Source organism: Bubalus bubalis, chromosome X, assembly GCF_019923935.1.
Source record: "Bubalus bubalis isolate 160015118507 breed Murrah chromosome X, NDDB_SH_1, whole genome shotgun sequence".
NCBI classification, from domain to species: Eukaryota; Metazoa; Chordata; class Mammalia; order Artiodactyla; family Bovidae; genus Bubalus; species Bubalus bubalis.
In genome coordinates this window covers 31,932,813-31,955,107 of record NC_059181.1, presented here as the reverse complement: position 1 = coordinate 31,955,107, position 22,295 = coordinate 31,932,813, and the positions used below count along the sequence as shown (strand labels likewise).

The window sequence follows — 22,295 nt, the reverse complement described above, 5'->3', positions numbered from 1 at the left end:
TCTTGCCAGGAAAATCCCATGGACAGAAGAGCCCAGCAGGCTACAGTCCATGGGGTCACAAAGAGTTGGACATGACTGAACAACTGAACACACACACACACACACACACGTACACGTGTTTCGTAGACCTTCCTAGCAGGATTAAACTTGTCACCAACAGCAGTTGCTGGGTTTAATAAGTATACCCTTCCAATCTCCATTCTTTTTTCCATTCCCCATCTCCCTACCACTATTTCCTTCACATCACACATAAATGACTTATGCTTGAAAGCTCATCTCAAGGTTAACCTTCATAGTAACACACAGACCAATACTCTGTAGTTGTACAAGCTGAGTTGATTACTTTGGCAGTGAAGGCGAGTACATACCATAGGCCACCATGGGCTATATGAGTAAGAGGGTATTCAAACCTGTTGTAGGATTTGGATTTATGTTAGATAATTTAAGGGAGCGTTTAAGGCCTTTGCTTTGGATTTCATGTTGTCACCAAGTAGGAGTAACTCTATGATTGGGTATCTTAATACATTTTCCTTGAAAGGAGAGAAGACTAGAGTGATACTGAGCATATAATGGATAAAGATACAGCAGTGACTGACTAACCAGGATAGGGAAGTATCTGATCTTTCTCTTACTTGCTTTCAGTTACTTAACACTTTTCTGTTATAATATGTTCCCAAATATAGCATTAAGAAGGCTTATTTCTGTTAATTATCTTTTGATTTAAATAATGATATTTGTACTGATTTCATTATTCATCCATCTGAGTAATTTATAAGTGGTTTCAGTTCTGGTCTATGAGATTTTTTGAACCTAGTTAGCATTGAAATATTCATTTCTTGCTTATTTTGTGTGTGTGGATATCTGTGTATGTGTATGTGTATGTATTTTCCACAAATACACATCTGCATACAGACTACTGTTCAAACTATTCTGATTAAAACTCTGTTATATTCTGAGTATATTTTTCCTGTGAGTTTCCAATTGTAACCAAACTTAAATTTATGGAAGTGATTGGAGTCAGTATTGGATTTATTTTTATTAATCTCATTCTAATGGAGATGTTACAAGGAAGAAAAATTATGATACATAGAAATGCATCTTAGAAGTCAAATCATTGCCTTGCTATTAAGAGAGCATTTTTTTTTTTATTTTTCAGAGAGCTAAAGAAGAGGCCCAGCAAAAAGAAGCAAAAGTGCAGCTCCTCACTGAGTCCGTAAACAGTGTCATAGCTCAAGCTCCACCTGCAGCACAAGAGGCCTTAAGAAAGGAACTGGACACTCTGACCACCAACTACCAGTGGCTCTGCACCAGGCTGAATGGAAAATGCAAGACGTTAGAAGTCAGTCACTTTTCTTGATCTTTATCAATTACTGCATGCTAACTTATGGTTGTATGTGAAATTCTTAATCTTATAATGATTAAGAACATGAACTCTAGTTTAAGGACTACTTAGGCTCAAATTCCTCAGTCAGGCTAACTTACAAATTAGCTACTGGAGGCCATTTGCTTAACGTTTATAATCCTATTTCCTATCTGTAAAAAGGACTTAAAAATCAAAGGATGTTGAGAAAATTAAATTAACTGTTATTCTGTTTAAAGTACAGAGGGAGGCTGAAGAGGGAAAGGATATATATGTGTTTGTGTGTATGTGTGTGTGTGTGTATGTTTATATAACTGTGACTGATTTGCATTGATGTATGGCAGAAACCAACAGAACGTTGTAAAGCAATTATCCTCCAGTTAAAAGGAAAAAAAAGTATTTAGCCTAGCACTCAATAAATGTGAGCCACTCCCTGTCTAGATCTTTTTATTATGACAATTATTAGATCACAAAATCCCATGAATAAGTTTTCTCAAGATTTATATTGGGTTTGCCAAGAAGTTCATTTGGGTTTTTCTATAAGCTATAATGGATGTACCCAAATGAACTTTTTAGGCAAGCCAATAGAAACTGGTGTCTCAATTGATTACCAACCATGTAACTGTATCAAAAACAATCTATGATTCTCCCTCTGAAAGTATTGTTTACTAACAATGGGTATCTTGCCAAGTAGCAGAAAACTTAACCTGCTATCAAATGCTGATGCTACCAGATACAACAGACTAGTTGGGCTTTAAATGCTTCCCTGGTAGCTCAGTCAGTAAAGAATCTGCCTGCAGTGCGGGAGACCTGGTTTTGATTCCTGGGTTGGGAAGATCCCCTGGAGAAGGAAATGGCAACCCACTCCAGTATTCTTGCCTGGAAAATCCCGTGGACAGAGGAGCCTGGCAGGTTTCAGTCCATGGGTCGCAAGAGTCAGACATGACTGAGCGACTAAACCACCACCAATAGAAACTGGTCTCCCTTTTTTTTCATATATTTGAATGTTCATAAAGCTGTATAAGTATCTCATCAGGGAGATTTTCTGGGGAGAAAATTTATCTTATTATAATTGTCTTTATTGATTGCTATGCCCTACAGAATTCTTTACAAGACATTGTCTACCTAGCATTTTTTTGGGCATTTTACATAATATTTATTATCATAAGCCCTGCTTTATCTTTTCCACATGCCTTCGTCCTTAGGTTATGATTCTCTGAATATGCCTGCTACATAATTCAAGTGTCTCAATTGATTACCATGTAACTGTATCAAAAACAAGCTATGAGTCTCCCTGTGAAAGTATTGTTTACTAATAGTGGGTAGAGTGCCAAGGAGCACAAAACTTAACCTACTATCAAATGCTGATGCTACCAGATACAGCAACTAGTTGGGCTTTAAACTAAGCCAACTTCTGCACAAACTGAATCATCTTTGTGCATATTATTGATAAAGAATCCAGGTATACTATTATTTTTGAAAAACATGATTGTTTATGGAGCTTTTTTATATTTAGAGACCAGATACAAGTCATGGGCTTCCCAGGTGACTCAGTGGTAAAGAATCTGCCTGCCAGTTCTGGTGACAGGGGTTTGACCCCTGGGTTGTAAGATCCCCTGGAGAAGGAAATGGCAACCCACTCCAGTATTCTTGCCTGGGAAATGCCATGGACAGAGGAACCTTGCAGGCTAGAGTCCATGGGGTCACAAAAGAGTTGGACACAACTTAGCAACTAAACAACAGCAATAAGTTATACCTGTAGAGATGTTGTTTTTCACTTGCTAGGTCTTGTCTGACTCTTTATGACTCCATGGACTGCAGCACACCAGGCTTCCCTGTCCTTCACCGTCTCCCGGAGCAAACTCATGTCCATTGAGTCAGTGATGCCATCCAACCATCTCATCCTTTGTCATCCTTTTCCCCTCCTGTCTTCAGTATTTCCCAGCATCAGGGTCTTTTCCACTGAGTCAGCTCTTCGCATCAGGTGACCAAAGTACTGGAGCTTCAACATCAGTCCTTCCAGTGAATATTCAGGGTATATTTTCAGGGATCATTTCTATAGTTCATTACTAGAGAAGTTTCTCTTAATGTGTAGAACACCAGTAGAGTAGACCTTGAAAAATATTAAAAAAATATCTTTTGCTCTGTATTCAAGATTTCCAATATTACAACGGCCAGGTTTCTCCATTATCAGTTCTACTTCCTTCTTCATTTATCAGTCCTTGTTCATTGTTTATCCAATTTACTCCTCATACACTTGACTAGTGCCTTAATAGTTTCCAGGAACTATTATAGCTGCTGAGGATATAAAGGAAAATCTCTTCGATTCATGCTATGTCAGTGCTACAGAAAATAAAGAATGGGAGGGGAAAAGATGACACTGATAGTTTCCAGGAAATCAGAACTGATTCACTATTTGGTTACATGAGAGAAGGACTTTTTATATCTAGGAAGTTGCTTTCTGATAGTAGTCAAATAAAACATTTTAATATTATTTTCTTCAGTTCTTAGTTTCCTTACATCTTCATTGTTCTTTGCTTTGTATTATTCAAGTTGTTCACTTAAAAATATGCTACTCCTCCATGAATCTGTTTTGGGGTATGTTTTCCAAAAAAATATTTTATTTTTGTATTAAGAACAATGTTTTCAAGATTTTTTAATGAATTATCCTCTAATTTCTCATCTGTAATGACACTTCTAAAGTTTCCTCTTTGTATTAAAGTTATCAAAGTATTTAGCCTGTCTTTATTCCTTCTCCAGTAGTTTGGAATACATATACTATTGATTTTATTTTAATGGGACCCTTAATTATTATCTTGAATACCTTGATCACAGTATCCACCAATAATAAATATTTCTGTGCACCTCTCTAACAATGATATAGCAGAACCACTAGAATCATTGAACTCTGAATTTACTTCCCATCTTCCATATTATTGTTGTACCTCATTTCTTATGCCCCTAAATTATCAGTGTCATTGCCACTGTGCTGTTGAAATTATTATTTATTTAAATTTGCCACCACTCTTTTACCAATTTCTGTGATACTTTTTCCTTTTTTGTATATTTCTTTTGCTTCTGCTCTTTCATTGAGTGTGACTAGCAAGTGCTCTCAGATTTTATATGACTAAAAATATCTTCTGGCCCCCTAAGTGTTGAGAAATAGCCTAGCTGAGCATATAATTATACTCAGAGAGTTATTTTTTACAACCCTGAAAAATGTTATTCTATTTTCTTCTGAAATGTCTTGCTGTCAAGAAATCTGCTGCCAAATTATTATTTATTTTCAGTTTTCTTTGGTATGTTTTCATTTTCTCTTTGTCTTTGATGCTTTGCAGTTTTAGTCTATTTTTCTATGTATAATTTGCTTTCATTTATACTTTGTCACCAAGTGCATTAATAAGAATGGAAAGATTATTTCTCTTTTTGGTGGTTTCCAAAAGTTTTGGAGAGAGATTTTCCTTTCTCCCAATCTCTCCATTCCTTCCTAGGAGAACCTTTATTAGATCTATGAAGAATCTCCCCATCCTGTATTCTGATTCTTGATTTCTCTTTAATATTTTCTGTATTTCTATAATTTCTTGGATTCTGGGTAATTTTCTAAAATCTGTCTTCCAGTTCTAAAATTCTCTCTTCAACTGCCTAGGGCATAACTTAATCTTTGATATATAAATATATTCATCTCTATCTGTATACACATCTATCTGTGTGTGTGTGTGTGTGTGTGTGTGTGTGTGTATGTGTATTTTTTTCCAAGCACCATATTTTCCATTTCTCAAGGTTTTACTTACTTGTTTGGCAAATCTTCTTTTCTGCCATCTTCAGCTTTTGTGTAGTTATCTCTGTTTTTTCCTTGAAATGATTTAAGCAATATATTTGGTTGAGAAGTCTCAACTTAATGAGTATTAAGCATGAAACAGTTTTGTTTGTCCAATAACTAAAACCAACCAGGTTAAACTCCATTTAGGCTTATAGTTGGCTTTTTAAACAGCATTTCAGTCTGATACCATCTGTTTTCATTTACTTTTAGTTATTAAAATTTAGTCTGATAAATTTTTATCTCATACTTTATTAAAATCTTCCACCAATTTAATCCTGTGGGTTCAGTCATTTATACACAGGTGAAATGAGAAAAAAAAAATGAGCTTACAGTTCCTTTATCTCAATTTCTGGATAATAATCTTCTAATTTTGGTATATGGGAGGATAAGGAAGGAAAAATGCACCCTTTATCTGATCTTCTTTTCTTGGCTGGGTGCAATTGCTATTAACATTTTGTTAACGCCCACACACATCTGTGATGATGTGTCTGTTTTCACCAGACTCTATAGGGTATCACTACTGATCTGGCTTGTTCTCTATAGTCTTGTGTTCTGATGGAGAGCCCAGTTGGCCTTGTTCATATGAACTTTGAACCTGAAAAAATATTTCCTGAGCATACATGATAACCTTGGAGACTTCAGCAGGAATTTCAAGCTGACTCTTGCCAGTAGCCTTATAATACAGAGAAAGTTAAACCCTTTTTACTCAGGCTTTTGTGATATCCTGGAGTCTTACCCACTACCTCCAAAACCAGCCTGTGGGCACTGGCAGGTCCCATATTGCATAACTCTTAGGAATGAGGAACGTGAAAGATTTGTCCTTGATTCCTTTTTGTCCATACCAGCAGTTCAATAGGGCATACATGTCAGCCATTCCCTTCTGAATATTCACACACACTTGAAGAACAGTGCTCTTTTATATCTTGGAAAGGGACCAGATGAGTTTCTAAACATCCTCATGAAAAGGCAAAAAAGAATTGCCTAACTTTTCATATTCACCTCTTTTTTTTTGTTCCCACAGTCCCTGCCCATTAGAGCCCTCTCTGTCTCTAATGAGAGCTTGTAGAAACATCTAGCAAAAGTTTTGTGAACATGGAATGTTCTTAAGTATGAATTCTGGTTGTTAGTCTCAAGAAAAGTAGATCCTACTGGCAAATTTTATCACCAAGCTGAACTCATTAAATGTAAAATTCTTTGAATGAATCTATTATCTCTTATCACAATGGATGGATTCTACTATTTGTTACAACTATTAACTCCATCTAAAATAGTGAGTTTTATCATGTGATTTGTAATGTTGTGTTTGTGAGCTCATCTATAGTAGGAATTGTAGTTTACTGGAAGTTCCTTCTGTGCTAGGCTATTGGAGAATCCTTAAGAGTCTTCTGTTCGTCTCTACCACAGTCTGAGAGATGTTGTATTCTATCCTCATGTGTTATATAAACTTGGGTTTCACTTTCTTATGTGTGAATACTCATTTTCCAATCAAAATCCAAAGGATTCTCAGCTTTCTTGCTAATTTCTTACACTCCAATGGATGGGGATTTTTTAGTTCTTGTTTCCAGGATAGGTGACACCCAGCTTTATGCTTTTCATCTCTCTGGAATGCATGAGACCAGTACGTCTTTTCCCATAGGAAATTTGTTTTGAATACCCCAGCTCTTATGTTCAGATATGGCAGTATTTTTGTTACGCTTAGTTTCCCAATATTTACTGTTTATACTACCTGAGGACTTTTCATACTTCTTTTATAAATCAGCTGTGAATTTGAAATACATTTTAAATACTGTTTCTAGAGGAGCTTGGTGGGCTATATATAAGTCCAAGGGATCCCAGAGTCAGACACAAGTGAAGCAAGTTAGCACACACGCATCATTTTAATATGACCAAAGCAGGTCGTGGGAAGGGATTACCAAATCACCTCCATTTACCATTTTTAATGGAAGTCTCTTTTTTCTCTTGTACTTTTTTCAAAGCCACTTTGACTTTGGTGATTTCAAAGTAATGTTAAGTTCCAAATTGTTAAGCTTAACAATTATTCTAAGTGGCTTTTAGCTCCAATTCAGGCTGCAAGACTATATTTTATTTTGCAGAGGTGACCTGTAAAGTCAGTACATTCAGCTTCTCCAGCTGTGCCCTTCAGATGCATTCAGGACACAAGAGGCCATCTATCCTGATGGCTAAATCAGCAAGGTAGTTCATTATCTCAATCTGCAACAAAGTTAATAAGACACATTACCAATCGCATCTCCTTATCTTCAAAGCTCTAAAGTACACTTGGGTATTTAACGGGATATTTATATTTTCCCACTGGGATATTTGCCCAGAAGGAAGACAGTCTGTAGTCCAGCAGGAGCTGGAAATGACCCAGATTTAAGATTTCTATCACTTTTTAAAGCAAAATACTTAATTACACTTTCTGTGATAAACTGTACATGAATTACCAGGCAAGAATTGGTAGGCTGACAAGGCAGTTTAGACTGATCCTTTTCATGAGTTACAGAGAGACAGTGTTCTCCATCATTTTCAAGGGCTGTGAGAAAAAGTGAAAATATGGGAAATCTGATAGAATTTTTAGTTTCTCTTAGGATAAAATGTCCTGCCTATATTTATTTTTGGTGATGGCAAAGGGGTAGCAGGGCAGGTGGTAGTGGTTGCAGTGGTAGATTTATACATTTGCTCAGTATTTACAATATCAAGGCTAATGGAAAATGACTGTTAAAATATTCTTTTTATCTAATGCATCTTCCTACTTTCTACCAGCAGACATAACCTTAATCCAGAAAATGGTCTTTATTATTTATCTGCTTAAAAAGGGTTTTATCACACACATGTGGATGCCTCAACAATATACTACTCAAATTTGCTTGTTTTGAGGGTTATAGAAAGTGGTAACCTGTAATATATTGTTTACTAGGGCTTACTTTTTTGCCCAACATTTTTGTGTCTGGGCCTCATCTATAAGGTTCTCCTTGAAGTTTTCATTTTCACTTTTATATTCTCTGTGCAAGTATGATACATGGAACAACAGACTGGTTCCAAATAGGAAAAGGAGTACGACAAGGCTATATATTGTCACCCTGCTTATTTAACTTATATGCAGAGTACATCATGAGAAACACTGGGCTGGAAAAAGCACAAGCTGGAATCAAGATTGCTGGGAGAAATGTCAATAACCTCAGATACGCAGATGGCACCACCCTTATGGCAGAAAGTGAAGAACTAAAGAGCCTCTTGATGAAAGTGAAAGAGGAGAGTGAAAAAGTTGGCTTAAAGCTCAACATTCAGAAAACCAAGATTGTGGCATCTGGTTCCATCACTTCATGGCAAATAGATGGGGAAACAGTGTCAGACTTTATTTTTGGGGGCTGCAAAATCTCTGCAGATGGTGACTGCAGCCATGAAATTAAAAGATGCTTACTCCTTGGAAGGAAAGTTATGACCAACCTAGATAGCATGTTAAGAAGCAGAGGCATTACTTTGTCAACAAAGGTCCATCTAGTCAGTTCAGTTCAGTTCAGTCGCTCAGTTGTGTCTGACTCTTTGCGACCCCATGAATCGCAGCAGGCTATGGTTTTTCCAGCAGTCATGTATGGATTTGAGAGTTGGACTGTGAAGAAAGCTGAGTGCTGAAGAATTGATGCTTTTGAACTGTGGTGTTGGAGAAGACTCTTGAGAGTCCCTTGGACTGCAAGGAAATCCAACCAGTCTATTCTAAAGGAGATCAGTCCTGGGTGTTCATTGGAAGGAATGATGCTAAAGCTGAAACTCCAATACTTTGGCCACCTCATGCGAAGAGTTGACTCATTGGAAAAGACTCTGATGCTGGGAGGGATTGGGGGCAGGAGGAGAAAGGGACAACAGAGGATGAGATGGCTGGATGGCATCACCAACTCGATGGACATGAGTTTGAGTGAACTCCGGGAGCTGGTGATGGACAGGGAGACCTGGCGTGCTGTGATTCATGGGGTCACAGAGTCGGACATGACTGAGCAACTGAAATGAACTGAAGTATGATATGGTATATGTATACATTATTTTGTCACTGGACATTAAGGCTCTTTTCCTCATTTTTAAATTTTGGTTATTACAAAAATTACTGAATTGGATGTTCTTGTAACTGCTTTGTTTTCCATGCAAACCAGTTTCTCTGAAGATATGTATCAAAAAGTGGAGTTGTTGAGTTGCTACGTATGTGAACATTTACCTTACTGGGAATGAAAAATTGTTTTCCAAAATGGCCATTCTACTATACATACCCACCAGCAATAAATCCAAATTTGTGATAATCTCCTCTCCTCAATTGAAATGGTCAAATTAAGCATTTGTGTTAATCAAAATAATAAATATTTAATTGTAATACTGATATATACAGTCTCCTGGTTACTAATGAGTCTGAACATATTTGTAAATATTTATCATACACATGTATCTTTTTCTTTAAAATACTGGTTTAGGATTTTATTTCATATTTCTATTAGGTTATTTGTTCATCTTTTAACTGACTTGGTGTTCCTTATGTATTACTCATCTGTTACTAATTTTGCAATTGTTTTCTTCAAGTTGAGACTGTTTTTCAATTTTTTCGTTGTGTCTTGTTGAATAGAAAGTTTTAATTCTAGTGTTATTAAGTTTATTTATCTCTTTCTTATGGTCAGCTTTTTAAAAAAAATGTCTTAGATACACTTCCCCATCACAAGGTCAAAAAGTATTCTTCTATATTTTCTGGTAGCAGTCTTAAAATTTTACTTTTTCATGTATGACTCTTTTTGAATATTATTTTTTTTTACTGTATATCAACAGTCATTTAAGAATACTTATATCCTTGAGATAGTTTGCATCTATATTTCTACTAATATACCATTAGGAAATAATTTGAAATAGGGATGGTCGTGATGGACCATTCATGATGATGGTCAACACATGTATATAATAGCTAACAAAACTAAAAGTAGTCTACCTTTACAGTAAGTGTTGATTTTTAAGAAAATCAAACTATAGCCACTTAAGTAAAACATTGCATTTTTATTTAAACTATATTTTCTTAGTAATATGGAAAAAATTATAATGTTAAAAAAGACACTATAGTTAAATCTGTACTTTTAACTATCTAGGTGTTTATATATGATAAAATTTAGAGGAGGTCAGAGAAAAGTGGTAGTAGCTGATGTGTTGCGATGTTAGGTTTATATGTGCAATTTTAGGCATGCTCTTATTTTTGTATTTCCCAGTCTATAACGTTGATGATTTTTTTATTTAAAAAAGTAAATCACTGAATCTTGAATTTATTCATGTAATAAAATTTTTCCTTAATGATTTGTAATTATAAATGTATTAGATGCTCAAAATGACTAGCTGCATTTTCAATGATCTACTGCAAAGGAGAGATGAAAGGTGTAAAATAGATTTTATTTTTAGAAGTTTAAAAATGGAAATACCAGAATCACACATTCACTTTGCTATCAAAACATTTCATCCATGATCTTCATTTCTTTCACAGGAGGTTTGGGCATGTTGGCATGAGTTATTGTCATACTTGGAAAAGGCAAATAAGTGGCTAAATGAAGTAGAATTGAAACTTAAGACTACTGAAAATATTCCTGGTGGAGCTGAGGAGATCTCCGAGGTGCTCAGTGTAAGTAGTGAATTAGTATAATTATGATAATTGATATGCATTATTGAAAGAAGTCAAGAACCAAATAGGAAATAAACTCAAAGAAAACCACACAAATATTAGAGTTGCTATGCCTTCCACTTAGCCCTAGCACTTAGGATGAAACCTTTCATTCCACTATGAACCTTCCAGTCTAAAGGTTTTAAAGAGGATTTAAATAACCTCTTACAAAGGACATTTGCCTTTTGCTATATCACTAAGTTCTATGTTGACATTTTGTTTTACCTATTTAAATCTACTACAGACCTGCAGATACAGTTTGAATGCACAATTTTGCTCCATTGGAATAGAGCTAAACAGGATGATAATGTAAAACATTTCCACTTTAACAGCTACCATCATTGAATTGGAGCATAATTTTACATTATTTAAAAATCATAAATTTATAACTTTCAGAATGTTTCAAGGTATGAAATAGGCATGCTTTGTTATTGGAAATGTATCTTTAAAATGTTCATACCTTTTAGTTATATATAGAATATTAGTACATTTTCAGATTTTCCTTTGGAGATCTTTAAGAAGTAAAATTCAAAGGAGTTTGCATATATAAACTTTGACTTATGTGAATTTCTGACAGTCATTCATGTCCTATCCATTTTATTGTGCTTTTGGATAATCCTTTATATGTAATGAATATGTAGTTTTAGTCTATTAATACATACTGTGTATAAAGCCATTTGTGGTGCAGCCCCTTTGTAAACCCGCTAAAACAAAGTACATAAATAAAATGTTAAGAAAATGTAAAATGGTTTTGACTGAGTAGAATTGGAATCCTATACATTGCAGCATAAACCTGGGCATGATTATATCCAACTTCATTTTCTCAAGAGAATTGTAAAACTTTGAGGTATCAAAGAACAATGAGACAGGACCAGGTCTCAAACAGACTATAGACAGACTTTGTCCCTGTCTTATTCAGAGATGTTCAATGACCAAACATTGATTGTGAAGCATCTTCCAAAAGAGATGAGACAAAATTGCAAACTTACACATTAGTAAAAGAGTCACGGCCAGAACAATGGATGTGATCATGCACTTATCATACCAAAGCAACAGATAGAAGCACCTCATCCTTGTTCTTATTGCCTCCCAGTCCAAAGATGGCTACTTTACCTCTAGGCCATGTATGTGAAACCGTGTGAAGGGCAAAGGGATTTCTTCCAAAGATATTGTGACTTTTTTTTAATGTAGGAAGGGAAATTCTGCTCTTGAATGTCTACATTGTCAGAATCACGTCACTTGGCCATCACTGACTGTGAGAGAAGTTGGGAAACTGAGTGTCTTATCCTCCAGGTTTTAGAGTAGAGTTTCAGAGAAGCAGGTGGACATGAATCACTTCTTATGTACCCTACTCCATAGTCCTGCCACAAGCCCTTGAAAATTCACATGGAGCAGCATCATAGTTTTAAAGTAACAATGATCTTTCAGGTTTGTTATTCCAGTTGAATATTGGTTTAGGTTGCTTATAACTTAATTATATGTAAATCAGAAGATGCTGAGCATTTTGGATTAATTCGTGAATTTAGAAAAAGAAGAGATGTAGTAATTATTGCAAATTTATTTCAGTCACTTGAAAATTTGATGCAACATTCAGAGGATAACCCGAATCAGATTCGCATATTGGCACAGACCCTAACAGATGGCGGAGTCATGGATGAACTGATCAATGAAGAACTTGAGACATTTAATTCTCGTTGGAGAGAACTACATGAAGAGGTATGGCAGGCGAAGTGAAAAAAAAAAAAAATCTGAAAATTAATTTGCATAAATGTCTAGCAAATACCTTTATGCCTCTTAGGCAAAATGAGGACTACTTTAGATATTAGTTCAGCTTCCAGGTTGTAGAAACTATTAAATGCTAGACATGGCTGAAATAGTTACATGTGTGTTATATCAATTTATCTTACAAAACCTTTATAAACTATGGATTTTAATAGGAATCCTGAAAGAGACCAAGTATAGTAACATGCTCAGATCTTCAAATGAGTAAATAGTTAATCTGGTGTTCAAAATCAGATTTTATCTGACCACAGTTCTTTTTCCTTCTGCAAGATTAACCAATATGTATAGGCATCATCACCCATCTCTTTCTCTCTCGCTCTTCAAACATGTGCACACATGTTTGTTATGTCCATATGTAATCTATTAATAATACAGGTGATTTTATTAGTACCCAAGATACCGGATATTGTTTATTCCCAAATAATACGAGTTTTTATTTATATATAACAGAGGGCTTTTCATATTTAAAATTAATGCACATGGTATGAGTTTTTTCAAATCAAAATTGAAAAAATAACAACATATTTCTCTGAATCAAAAAATGTTTTGCATACACTCTCCTAAACCAGGAATGGATTATTTGTCAAAAAGGAAAAAACACCTCATAATGAGGTTTAGTTTCATATCCAATTGCTAAGTGCATTTATAATATGTGAGATGCTGTTTGAAGGTTTGATGACAAGAGAAAATTCCTCTGTTTCACTACTTATAGACATTGATTAATTAAGCAAAAGTGTATTGATTTTTTAGTGTGTTCTAAGATATAAAAACAAAAGAATATCCTTATAGGATGCAAAATGTTGCATTAAAAGTGATTACAGAGGATTAGAGGACATAGAAAAGGACACAGATATATGTGGGTCAGCATTGGAAGGTATTTGGGGTAGCTTTCCTAGAGAAGATTGGTTGTAAACTACATTTTAAAATTAGAATAGGAGACAGCCAAATAGGCAGTTGTAGGAGGGCAATTACAGACAGGTGGCCACGAGCACATACAGAAAATTGGAAATATTTGGTTGTACTAGAACACCCAATGCAAATGGGGGTGTGGCTGAAGGTGAGCCTGAACAAGCAGGCATCAGTGAAATTACTCAGGGAGATCTACGCTTCACAAAAAGTCTGGTCTACAACCATGCACTTAACCATGCACTGAGGGAACCACTGAAGGGTTTAATATATGAGAGGGAAGGAGAAGAGAGGTGCCATCATATTATGTAACTTCTGCGAAGACTATGGAGAGTAGAGTGGAGGTTAAGAGATAGGGAGACTATAGGCAGAGAGACCAAGTAAGAAGTGATATTTTAGCTCAGTTGAAGGCAAGGCCGATGGTGACATGTAGAAAGAAAATGCAAATTCCAGGAAAGTATCTAGGTTTCTTCTGATTTAGGTGATGGATTATCTGGTGTTTTTCAGAAACAACTTTGAGAAAGTAAGGAAAAAAAACTAGTTTGAAGGTGAAAGATCATATGCCATTTTTTGCCCCCATTGAGCCAAGTATGCATGCTTCAGTTTGATAGTAACAAGAAGCAAACCCTGAGTTGAGACCTTAGGTGCTGGTAGTTTATTTTGGAGGTGATACCAAGAAAGGCAAGTGAGCACATGGGGAGAATGGAGAATGAAAGTTTGGAAGGCTGATATAGGATGCTTTTATGAGTGAGTTTCCACTGTGAGTTATTGGGCTCAGTCCCACTGGGAGCTTTAAAGAAATCATGTAGCACACCAGTGTCACAGAGCACACTTAGAATTGTCCCACTGGGCTAAAGGAAACTGGAACATTTATTCACCCATTTTCCTCCCTTTGTGTTGGAGGGTTGCCCTTGGGTGCATAAAATCCCAGTACTTCTGGGCTGCCTAGAGCCATCAAATTGAGGAATACGGGAGTTTAAGGTGGGAATCTGGCAGTGTGTGCACGTACTGGTCACCAAAGCTTCAGGTGAACTCAGAGATCTGAGGTTAGCGTGTTATGTGGCAGAACAGCAACAAAATCTGTTGCAGTACTTATGGAGTATCCAGGTGGGGATTTTCCCTAATCCGTAAAAGAGAGATGCACAGTACTGGAGTTAAAGAGAGTGATTTAAACAAGTTGTAAAGATGGAAAATTTTTCAGGCTACATACTGATTAAAACTATAGAGTTCAGGAGATCACCCCAGATAAGCCAAGATTTAAAAAAAATAATAAACAGAATTTTGGAGTTACATCCACATCAAATTTTCAGCTGAGGAAACAGTGTTTACAAAGAAAAAAGAAATGATCAAAGAGTTAAGAGGAGACACAAGTTAAAATCGGGGTGTCTCATGTGTTTGCCAGCCATTTGTATGTCTTCTTTGGAGAAATGTCTATTTAGGTCTCCCGCCCATTTTTTGATTGGATAGTTTGTTTTCTGATATTGAGCTTCATGAGATGTTTGTATGTTTTAGAGATTAATCTTTTGTCATTTGTTTCATTTTCAAATGTTTTTTCCCATTCTGAGGGTTGTCTTTTTGTCTTGTTTATGGTTTCTCTTGATTTGCCATAGCTTTTAAGTTTAATTAGGTTTCATTTGTTAATATTTGTTTTATTTTCATTACTCTAGGGATAGCTCAAAAAGATTCTGGTGCAACTTACGTCTAAGTGTTTACCTGTGTTTTCCTTCAAGCATTTTATAGTGTCTGGCCTTACATTCAGGTCTTTAATCCATTTTGAGTTAATTTTTGTGTATGGTATTAGGGAGTATTCTCTGAATCTTTAAAAGCCGTAATTTTCCTTTTTTTTTTTTTTTTTGGCTAAAGAAAGGCAGTTTATTTTTTCTGTTAATAAACAAAGTGCTCTTTCATTTGAAGATGAGCCTTAGCCCATTTTCTTCTCAATTAAAATGCCTATGTCAGACTTTTGTGGGGTTTTTTTTATTGCCTACCTAATGTTTCTTAGAACTGCAATTATGCAGAGCAAAGGTAATATTCAGTTGCCTGTTAAATCAATCAAACAGCCAGAGTTTTTATTGCCTATGAATATTTAAAAGAGATATGCTAGATCCTATTCCTAATTTCAGAGTGTGACTTTGCATTCAAATAAGTAATAAATTATCTCCATTCCTTGAAAAGGCATCTTTCACTCTTCATAATCATATGGCACTACATTTTCAACTCACAGTAATGATTTAAGAAATGGTTAGCAAACCAGGAGACACTTCCAAAAATGGTACCAAGTAATCCAATTATTACAGAGTAACCAAGCTGCAGAAGGGACTTCCCTTGTAGCTCAGTTAGCAAAGAATCTGCCTGCAATGCAGGAGATCCGGATTTGATTCTTGGGTCGGGAAGATCCTCTGGAGTAGGAAATGGCAACCCACTCCAGTATTCTTGCCTGGAGCATCCCATGGACAGAGGAACCTGGCAGGCTACAATTCATGGGGTTGCAAGAGTTGGACATGACTTAGCGACTAAACCACCACCACCAAGCTACAGAAGATGTGTTATCAATATAGCAAAATGTATTATATGATAATAGCAGTAGTAGTAGAATTGTTACAAAGGCTCAGGCACTGCTCCAAATGTCTGACATGCATTTTCTCACGTGTTATCTCAATAACCTATATTATAAAGTCTTCTATATTTACATTTTATAGAAATGGAAAGGGTATCAAAGACTACAACACTATTATGTTTAGACCCAACTCTTTACTCTTAGAGCCCAGACACATGACTGGTTGACCATACTAACTTCAATCTCAGTGACCTTTTCCTTATATTAAAAATAAGAGCTGCTTGGTAAGAAGTACATATTGCAAATAACTGGTTTCCTAATTTCTTAGGAAATCTTAGATTATGAGTTTAAAAATATTAGGGATGATTAATTTAAAATATTTTAGAGTATTAAATATTAAAAGCAAACATATTCAGAAGTCCAAAGCCTTTACCAGTTCTTTTGATTAGTGATTATTTCATCTTATATATTGTTAACATCTCTATTTCTGATCTTCTTAAAGTCATCTATACGTTTTTCACCTATCATTAAATAGCAGACACTAAAAGACAAGAAGAAAAATCTAAATTGGTTGTTTCTGCTTTAGTAGTAACGCTGAAGATAGGCAGCATGAGGGTCTCATTAATTGCTCCAGTAATTATGACTTTGAACTGGTCATTCAGTGTCACATCTTCCTTAGCAGAAATAGAGAAGAATAGACAAATATTGATTGAAGGAAAACTATAAAGTAACCCAGGGGAGTAAGTGACTCTATATTAGTCATGAGGTCAAAATTATTATTGGAAAGCCATTTGTCTAATAAAAGAATGTGCTTTATGATTTCATCAATATGTTTACTTCTTAGAAAATATCAATGTATAATAATATAAATAGTAAAAGTCATAATTTATTGAGGGCATGTTTATGTCAGTCCTTGTAGTGTACAGTTATAAATGGTATTAAACTTAATCCCCACATTATTTTTATGAGGTAGATTTGATTAACTCCATATGCATTGAGAAAAGACTGACTTCCATTCCAAAGGATGAGACAGATTCAGTTTTCTAAAATGCCCTGTGCAAAACATCAAGATGCTGGGAAATTTCCAATAACTATACCTTTAAATGTTTTCTCTCTTGCTGGGAAGTATAAGTAAAACTTTAAAGGCCAGGACAAAAAAATAAAAAAACATCAGATGAAACTAGTCCTGCTAGTAGAACTATGAGCACTGCCCCTTGCATTGCCTCAGTGCTGAAAGCTAAAACTAGACACCCAGATTTTGGTCAAGTTAAGCCATTTGAGATAGTAGAAATCAGAGCCTCAGGCTCAAGCTAATGGAGGGGAGGTGAACAGAGAGTCTATGTAAAACTAAGGTTATATCTTCAGTAAAATGAGGGATAGTGGCATTCTGTCTGCAAAAGAGCCCAATATAAAAATATGTCTGTTTCTCCCCTACTCTAAGTATAAAATCAATAGTAAGAATAATTATAATCATCTCATCTGAAAATGTGTAACCATAGTCCTGTTCTTGTGAGGATCACTTATTTGAGTGTTTATTACCAGTAGCAGTCAACATATCTCCAAGCAAGAGATTTAGTTAAAGTTGCTGCAGGTTTAGACCTAACAGAAGCAGAAGATATTAAGAAGAGGTGGCAAGAATACACAGAATAACTATAGAAAAATGATCTTAATAACCATGATGCTGTGATCACTCACCTAGAGCTAGATATTCTGGAGTGTGAAGTCAAATGGGCCTTAGGAAACATCACTATGAACAAAGCTAGTGGAAGTGATAGAATTCCAGCTGAGCTATTTCAAATCCTGAAAGATGATGCTGTTAAAGTGCTGCACTTAATATGCCACCAAATTGGAAAACTCAAAAGTGGCCATAGGACTGGAAAAGGTCAGTTTTCATTCTAATCCCAAAGAAAGGCAATGCCAAAGAATGTTCAAACTACTGCACAATTGCATTCATCTCACATGCTAGCAAATTAATGCTCAAAATTCTCCAAGCTAGGCTTCAACCGTACATGAACTGAGAACTTCCAATGTTCAAGCTGGATTTAGAAAAGGCAGAGGTACCAGAGATCAAATTGCCAACATCGGTTGGATCATAGAAAAAGCAAGAGAATTCCAGAAAAATATCTATTTCTGCTTTATTGACTACCCAAAAGCCTTTGACTATGTGGAACATAGCAAACTGTGGAAAATTCTTCAAGTAATGGGAATACCAGACCATCTTACCCATCTCCTGAGAAATCTATATGCTGGTCAAGGAGCAACAGTTAGAACTGGACATGGAACAATGGACTGCTTCCAAATTGGGAAAGCAGTACATCTAGGCTATATATTGTCACCCTGCTTATTTAACTTGTATGCAGAGTACATCATGTGAAATGCTGGGCTGGATGAAGCACAAGCTGGAATATGGATTGCCAGGAGAAATATCAGTAACCTCAGATATGCAGATGACACCACCCTTATGGCAGAAAGTGAAGAAAACTAAAGAGCCTCTTGATGAAAGTGAAAGAGGAGAGTGAAAAAGCTGGCCTAAAAGTCACTATTCAAAAATCTAAGATCTTGGCATCTGGTCCCATCATTCCATGGCAAGTAGATGGGGAAACAATGGAAACAGTGACAGACTTTATTTGCTAGGGCTCCAAAATCACTGCAGATTGTGACTGCAGCCATGAAATTAAAAGACACTTGCTCCTCGGAAGGAAAGTTATGACAAGCCTCAACAGCATATTAAAAAACAGAGACATTACTTTTCCAACAAAGGTCTGTCTAGTCAAAGCTATGGTTTTTCCAGTAGTCCTATATGGATGTGAGAGTTAGACTATAAAGAAAGCTGAGTGCAGAAGAACTGATGCTTTTGAACTGTGGTGTTGAAGACTCTTGAAAGTCTCTTTGACTGCAAGGAGATTAAAGCAATCTATCCTAAATGAAATCAGTGCTGAATATTCATTGGAAGGACTGATGTTGAAGCTGAAGCTCCAATACTTTGGCTACCTGATGTGAAGAATTGACTCATTTGAAAAGACCCTGATGCTGGGAAAGACTGAAGGCAGGAGGAGAAGGGGACAACAGAGGATGAAATGGTTGGATGTCATCACCAACTCAATGGACATGAGTTTGAGCAAGCTCTGGGAGTTGGTGATGGACTGTGAAGCCTGGTGTGCTGCAGTCCATGGGGTCACAAAGAGTCAGACATAACTGAGGGAGTGAACTGACTGAGTTGCACGTTTGCAGCACCCTTGCACTCAGTTCAGTCTCTCAGTCATGCCCAACTCTTTGCGACCCTCACACTAGTGAGAAGCAAATGAAAATTCTTAGAAAGAAATGTGCTTTAGTAGTCTCACATATGAAATTTTGTGACATTTGAGCTCATGATGAGCTCCAAGCACAAGAAAACAAGCCACCACGAAGCAAAATAATCACAACACAGAGTGAATTTAGGCTACCTCCTATACAATTTCAGGTATTAGAATTGCCAAATAATTAGTACAAAATAAGTAGGTGAAATATTAAATAAATAAATGATAGAATTGAATGAAGAAATAAGACACTAAAAGTTGATATGAAAGATTTTGAAAAAGATAAAAATATGTCCTAAAATTAAAATTATCTCTCTTGAAATTGGAAAAATAATGGCTGTGTTTAATGTATGTGAAACAATTGGAAAAAAATGAGTTATGAAGAAATTGAAACATAGAGAATATGGTACCAAAACCTAAAGAGGTAGACAGTATGAACAGGAAGGCAAAATATGTATCAGGAAAAAGTGATGAACGTCTAACTTTTGTCTAATGGGAAACTGAAGACAAGAATAAAGAAAATGGATTGGCAGGCATAGGTGAAGGATCCTGAAGAATAGGGCTTCCCTCGCTCGTGGTGAGGAACCCACCTGCCAATGCAGGAGATGTAAGAGACATGAGTTCGATCCCTGGGTCAGGAAGATCCCTTGGAGAAGGGAATGGCAACCCACTCCAGTATTCTTTCCTAGAGAATCCCATGGACAGAGGAGCCTGGCAGGCTACCATCCATAGGGTCACAAAGAGTCAAACATGACTGAAGTGATTTAGCATGCACACACGCAGTGACAAATAATTTCCAGAGCCAAGCTACTTAACCAGGAACCACAGTTTGTAACAGGCAGCATAAATAAATAGAAATGCACTCTTAGACATTTCACAAACTGTAGAATTCCAAAGACAAATTCACATTAGCAACCAGAGAGGAAACAGATCATCTTTGAAGGAATGAAACTTAGGCTGGCATTGGACTTTTTAGCTACAACAAAAGAATCAGAAAAAATTTTTAAAAAAGTATTTTCAAGGTATTGAAAAGAAAGCATTGCTCTCATCCTGGAATTCTGAACCAACCACAATGTCAAGGGCAAATTAGACATTTTTCAGAGAAACAGAAATTGAGATTTTACCTCAGCAGAGCCTTGCTAAAGCAAAGAAGTTCCAAAAGGAAGATCATAGATGCCCTGATAAGAAGAGACATGAAAGAGATGATTCTCTCATTCTGAGCACACAGCAAGAAGAAGGCCATGTGTAAGCCAGAAAGAGGGCCCACACCAGACACTGAATCTGCCGATACCTCCATTGTGGACTTCTCAGCCTCTGGAACAGTGAGAAATAAATGTATGCCATTTGACCTACCTAATCTATGGTATTTTGTTATAGAAGCCCAACCCGATTAAGACAGGCTGAAAAATAGAAGACAAGAAAATCTTTTTGACAAAAATGGTACAAGAAAGAAAGATGTACAGATGGCCAAGAGGCACATGAATAAAATGCTCAATTGTTAATCATCAGAGAAATGCAAATCAAAAGCACAGTGAAATATTGTCTCACTCCTGTCAAAATAGCTGACATAAAAAAGTATATGAATCACAAATGTTGTTGAGGATGTGGAGAAAAGGGGACCCTAGTACACCAGAGGAGCTTCCCTGGTGGCTCGGTGGTAAGGAATCTGCCTGCCAGTGCAGCAGAAGTGGATTTGATCCCTGGGTCAGCAAGATACCCTGAGGAGGTAAGGGGTTCCCACTCCAGTACTCTTGCCTGGAAAACCCCATGGGCAAAGGAGGCTGGTGGGCTATAGTCCATGGGATCACAAGTGTCAGACATGACTTAGCAACTAAACCACAGCAGTACACTGTAGATGGATTTCTAAATTGATATAGTCACTATGTAAAGCAGTATGACATTCCTAAAAAGAAAAAAACAAAACTACCATATGATCTGGCAGTTCCAATACTGGGTCTACATCTGAAAAAAAAAATATATATGTATATATAAACTTGAAAAGATACATGCACCCCAGTCTTCATTAGCATATTTTACAGTAACCAAGATTCGGATGCAACCTGAATGTCCATTAACAGATGAATGGATACAGATGATGTAGCATACACACACAAACACAATGGAATATTACTCAGCCAAAAAAAATGAGTGGAATTCTGCCATTTGTACCCATGTGGATGGACTTAGAGTATTATGCTTAGTGAAATACCTAGGGCATAGAAAAATGAACACTCTATGTTATTACTCATATGTGGAATCTAAAACATGAAATGAACAAATTTATATGACAACATAGAAACAGACTCACAGGTATAGCGAGAAAACTAGTATTTACCAGTGAGGAGAGGGAAGGGGGAAGGGTGATTTAAGAGTATAGGTGTAAGAGATACAAGCCACTATGTATAAAATAAGCAATATATAGTAGAGCACAGAAAAATATAGCCATTATTTTATAACTTTAAATACAATATCTATAAAAATATTTAGTCACTATGTTGTATGCTGCTGCTAAGTCACTTCAGTCGTGTCCGACTCTGTGCGACCCCATAGACAGCAGCCCACCAGGCTCCCCCGTCCCTGGGATTCTCCAGGAAAGAACACTGGAGTGGGTTGCCATTGCCTTTTCCAATGCATGAAAGTGAAAAGTGAAAGTGAAGTCATTCCATCATGTCCAACCCTCAGTGACCCCATGGACTGCAGCCTTCCAGGCTCCTCTGTCCATGGGATTTTCTAGGCAAGGGTACCGGAGGGGTGCCATTGCCTTCTCCACACTATGTTGTATATCTGAAGCTAATATAATGTTGTGAATCAACTATACTTCAATTTTAAAAATTGACAAAAATGGTACTAGAAGCTAAAGTGAAAGTGAAGTCTCTCAGTCATGTCCGACTCTTTGCGAC

At 36.4% G+C, this 22,295-nt stretch overlaps 1 protein-coding gene and 1 pseudogene across 8 annotated transcripts in view; both read left to right on the top strand.

Annotated features, from left to right (window-relative positions):
* Positions 1-22,295, top strand: part of DMD (dystrophin) — a 2,402,664-nt gene that overhangs the window by 966,728 nt on the left and 1,413,641 nt on the right. For all 8 annotated transcript variants that reach the window (XM_025277237.3, XM_045164452.1, XM_045164449.1 and 5 more), the window contains 3 exons: positions 1,157-1,339; positions 10,681-10,815; positions 12,421-12,570. In XM_025277237.3, coding sequence (XP_025133022.3) covers positions 1,157-1,339; positions 10,681-10,815; positions 12,421-12,570 — 468 coding nt within the window. The remainder of the gene's footprint in view (positions 1-1,156; positions 1,340-10,680; positions 10,816-12,420; positions 12,571-22,295) is intronic.
* LOC112582439 lies at positions 3,392-3,508 on the top strand (annotated as a pseudogene).